We start from the raw sequence: 4,208 nt of genomic DNA, 5'->3' as shown, positions 1-4,208 counted from the left end.
CCGCTAATGCCTCTCTCTTCCCTCCTGCTGGATCCATGAAAACTTATTTTACCTACTTTTCATTGTATACTTGAAATATAAATAAAATATATCTCTTCTATTCATGTTAGAATGACTTCGAATAAGCAGGAATTTTGTAAATTACAAAAATGATACTCGTTGTACGGAAGTCTGTAGAGGATGCTTAAACTTTTTTTTTTCTTTTCGTTATCTCGAGATCACGACTTATTATTCTCGTGATCTCGACATAACCAAAATCGTTATCTCGAGATCACGACTTATTTATTTCTTGTGATCTCGAAATAACCCATGTCACTTTCCCATGATCTCGTGGTTTAGTATTATCCTCATGGACGAAGGCATCAGAATCAGAATCATAATCGTATAATCAGAAGACTTTATTAATCCCGGAGGAAATTGCTCACATTGCGACTGCACAATCACATATAAACACGAAGACAAGAACAATACAATATCAGTATAAAAATAGGAATTAAGTGTAAAACAAATTACGGCACATTCTAATAAATACATTATTTATATTAAAAATAAAACAAGATAGAAAATCTCTGTACAGGAATCTAGAGTACCTTTGTCTAAAAGTTACAGGTGTACAAGTGTATATTGCACAGTAAAGTAAAAGTATATTGCACCAATATCTTAAGTGATTATATTGCACTTGTTTGTAAAACCAAGTTAGACTTCAGACTGTGGAAAACATCAAGGTATATTGCACCGAATCATGGATACGAGGAAATAACTCTGTCTGTCGGTGCTAGAAAAATGTCATATTGGTGTTCGTCATTTGAGAAGGAGGATCATAAATTTGCTGTTATACCGTCGAAGAAATTATACCGAGCCTGAACAAGTAGTCAGTTTCATTACCAACCAACTGGAGAGTCCGAGACGTCTCCCTGATTACCGGATGATGTTTGAAAGATTTCAAAAAATTAGTCGTGATCTCGAGATAACGAAAAGAAAAAAAAAGTTTACGCATGTCCTCTACAGACTCCTGTACGTTCTCTAATTTTCATTACTACTGTAATAATCTGCTCAGATCCCAGCACGTACTGAAAATTATAGAGGTAATTTTGATTGCTACTGTATATCTCTTATTTTTATCTTCACCACCCACCGTAATACCATTACTGTGATCTTTTGATCCATCTTCATAGCGTTCATTTTAAAATAAGACTTCCTTTCCCATCATGCAATGGAGACGCTTCGTTTTTGGAATAGACTAATACAGTCGACATTAAATTATTTTTGTTTCCAGTCCGATTTTATTTACTTCCAATGTTGTAAAACAATGCAAAAATGTTTTTACATTATTAATAGCGTGCTATTTTCATTTTATTATTTCTTAAAAATGTTCTGTTTGGACCATTTCATCTTGAACTTGGACTATGGCTCCTCCTTTCCCTCATAATGGTAGCGTCTTCCCCGTCCTCACTTCTTTCATTTTTCTCTAGTCGCTGTAGCCATGAGGTAAGTTATCCACAGTTGGTTTCGTGGGAATTAACTAAACTTATTTCAAGTAAAAGTGGGTATACTTTTTTCCTTATGAACGTTTTGCCTGCTCACCAATATTTAATAACTGAAAGGAAGGCATTTTTGTGAGATCGGCACTCTCGGCCTAGCCAATGTGGTTGGATACCCATGTTAAAGATGGTCGGTGACATGCTTGGACATGTCACCCTCACGTATTGCAGCACTGTTCCCATCGAAACTCAGTTTTAAGGGTGTTAAACTGTGTTAACGATTTTTGTTTGTTTGTTTGTTTGATCATTTGTTTAGTTGATCGTTGTGCAGGATAGATCATTTGTGATCTTGAGCTGTAGCACAAGCGTAAACTTTCCGGCTGCGTCTGCGCCGCAAAGGCCGCAGATCGCAGGGAGAAGTTTTCTTATCAGAAAGCTTCCATTTCATCCTTGTAACATTTGTCATCAACTTTGAAAGTTAGTCCAAAACGTGTGTTAACTCCACTTTAAGATACCCGTTAGCTCTAACATTTATCAGATCCTATGTCATCCTAATGAGAACTGAATTTATTTTCACTTTTAGAAGATAATACTATCGGTTGAGTTTTACACATTTACTTATTGGCAAAGAATTGTTAATCGATATATAATTCCGACATACTGTAACATTATGGTCAGTGTGACTGATGGCGTGAAAAACTTCTGTTGTCCTCATTAGGGTGCCTATATTTAGGCCAGTCATTTCTTGTCCCTTTCCAGTATGCTAAGGCTTCAGAAGCGGCTGGCGTCCAGTGTCCTGCGATGTGGGAAGAAGAAGGTGTGGCTTGACCCCAACGAGACCAATGAGATCGCTAACGCCAATTCCCGTAAGTCATTTTATACGATGACACACCGTCCACCCCTCTTCCAACTGAGATTCCAGTTGAGGTGGCATTCAAAAACTAATTTTTGTCTAGAATATCATTTGGCTGTATGCTTAAGATCATTGTTCTTTCAGGGCAGCAAATCCGTAAACTAGTGAAAGATGGTCTAATTATCAGGAAGCCTGTGACAGTGCATTCGCGAGCACGATGCCGCAAGAACACTCTGGCGCGGAGGAAAGGCCGCCATATGGGTGTTGGTGAGTTCTGTCTCTTGTCGACATGTGGCTGTGTCCATGAGCCTGCTTTTAAATTTTATCTATTAAAGACGAAATTGTGTCTGTATTGCTGGGCTGACACACCTGTGCCTCCCTTCTTCAGGTAAGAGGAAGGGTACATCCAACGCCCGTATGCCAGAGAAGCTGTGTTGGATGCGGCGCATGCGGATCCTGCGTCGCCTGCTGCGTCGTTACAGGGAATCCAAAAAGATCGACAGGCACATGTAAATGCAGTGATGCATTCATCACCTGTGTCGTAATGTAATGCATATAGAGGGATAGCTGTGTATTTGACAGGTGCAAATCTTTTAGGGGCTGTCAATCTATGTTACAGAACTGTTGGTAGTTTAGGAGATAAGAATAGGATTATGAATGATACTCTGCTTTTGGGGTGCTGCCATGATCAATACCACCTGCCTGAATGTGTCCTCCAGGTACCACAACCTCTATCTGAAGGTTAAGGGTAATGTCTTTAAGAACAAGCGCATCCTGATGGAGCACATCCACAAACTGAAGGCAGACAAGGCTCGCAAGAAGCTCCTGGCGTAAGTCTTGGATCATGAATGTGCATTATTGCGTAGCATGGTGACTAACAGTGGGAACTGGAGAATGGGAAACGAAAAAACTGCCTGTTTAGGTCTGCTCTCTTCTCTAAGGTACCTAACTTAATTTGCTTATTGCAATGCATTATACTGTTTAAAATTATAGACTTGTAAGTAAATTTACTTAAAGTACACTAAAGATTGGTGTATAGCTCAAACGACGACCGGACAAAATGTAATGAAATACTTTGGCAAGAACAGTCTGTCACATATTTAAAACATTGCTGCCACTATCTTTATTCTATGTTACACCACAACCCAGAATGTTTAATATGAAGTGGCACAGACAGGAGCCAAAAATTCACACAACTCTGAAGAAACAACATAAAACAGCTATGATATTTAGTATCTATATAAATGCACAAATACACATTAATTAATAGTATTTAGAGATATAAGTGGTGTGGCGCAAAAAATTTAATGCTTAATGTTATTATGTTATGTTTTTATTTTTCTACCAGGCTTCGGTTAGATTGGTGGGGGAATTAGTAAGGATAGTGTGAGATTGTGATCATTCTGTTCACCTCTGACTTTTTGTTCCCACCCCCCACAGTGATCAAGCTGAAGCTCGCCGCTCCAAGACCAAGGAAGCCCGCAAGCGCAGGGAAGAGCGTCTCCAGGCCAAGAAAGAGGAGGTCATAAAGACTTTGTCCAAAGAAGAAGAGACCAAAAAGTGATCCCATTTCTACTCTTTTTCAGTGCTAATAAAGTGTACAGAGATTTAAAGATGGCCTGCATTTTTTGCATTTTATTTCTATGACCCTGTTCTCTCCTGTTATTAACATGTGTCCTGGGTGATCTGATCACAAGTGAACACCGCTAAATACAGGTGTGAACGCAGGCAAAACGCATTGAAAATGTATCAAAATACGATCGATTTTGGTTTCTTCTCTTTTAATTTTTGGCTGATTTTGCATACGGAAGTCGTTTACATGATTAATGATAATAATAACAATAATTGATACGTTATTCATCCCTGTGGGGAAA

General features: G+C 38.7%; 1 protein-coding gene across 1 annotated transcript; it reads left to right on the top strand.

Annotated features, from left to right (window-relative positions):
* Positions 1 to 1,401: 1,401 nt before the first annotated feature.
* Positions 1,402 to 3,947, top strand: LOC125724139 (60S ribosomal protein L19). Its single transcript, XM_049001106.1, has 6 exons — positions 1,402 to 1,488; positions 2,241 to 2,347; positions 2,479 to 2,601; positions 2,723 to 2,843; positions 3,054 to 3,164; positions 3,775 to 3,947. The coding sequence occupies exons 1-6, from the start codon at positions 1,484 to 1,486 to the stop codon at positions 3,896 to 3,898; spliced, it is 591 nt and encodes a 196-aa protein (XP_048857063.1). The 5' UTR covers positions 1,402 to 1,483; the 3' UTR covers positions 3,899 to 3,947.
* The last annotated feature ends 261 nt before the right edge of the window (positions 3,948 to 4,208 follow it).

Source organism: Brienomyrus brachyistius, unplaced genomic scaffold, assembly GCF_023856365.1.
Source record: "Brienomyrus brachyistius isolate T26 unplaced genomic scaffold, BBRACH_0.4 scaffold55, whole genome shotgun sequence".
In the NCBI taxonomy this organism is placed as follows: domain Eukaryota; kingdom Metazoa; phylum Chordata; class Actinopteri; order Osteoglossiformes; family Mormyridae; genus Brienomyrus; species Brienomyrus brachyistius.
This window is presented reverse-complemented; position numbering and strand designations above follow the sequence as displayed.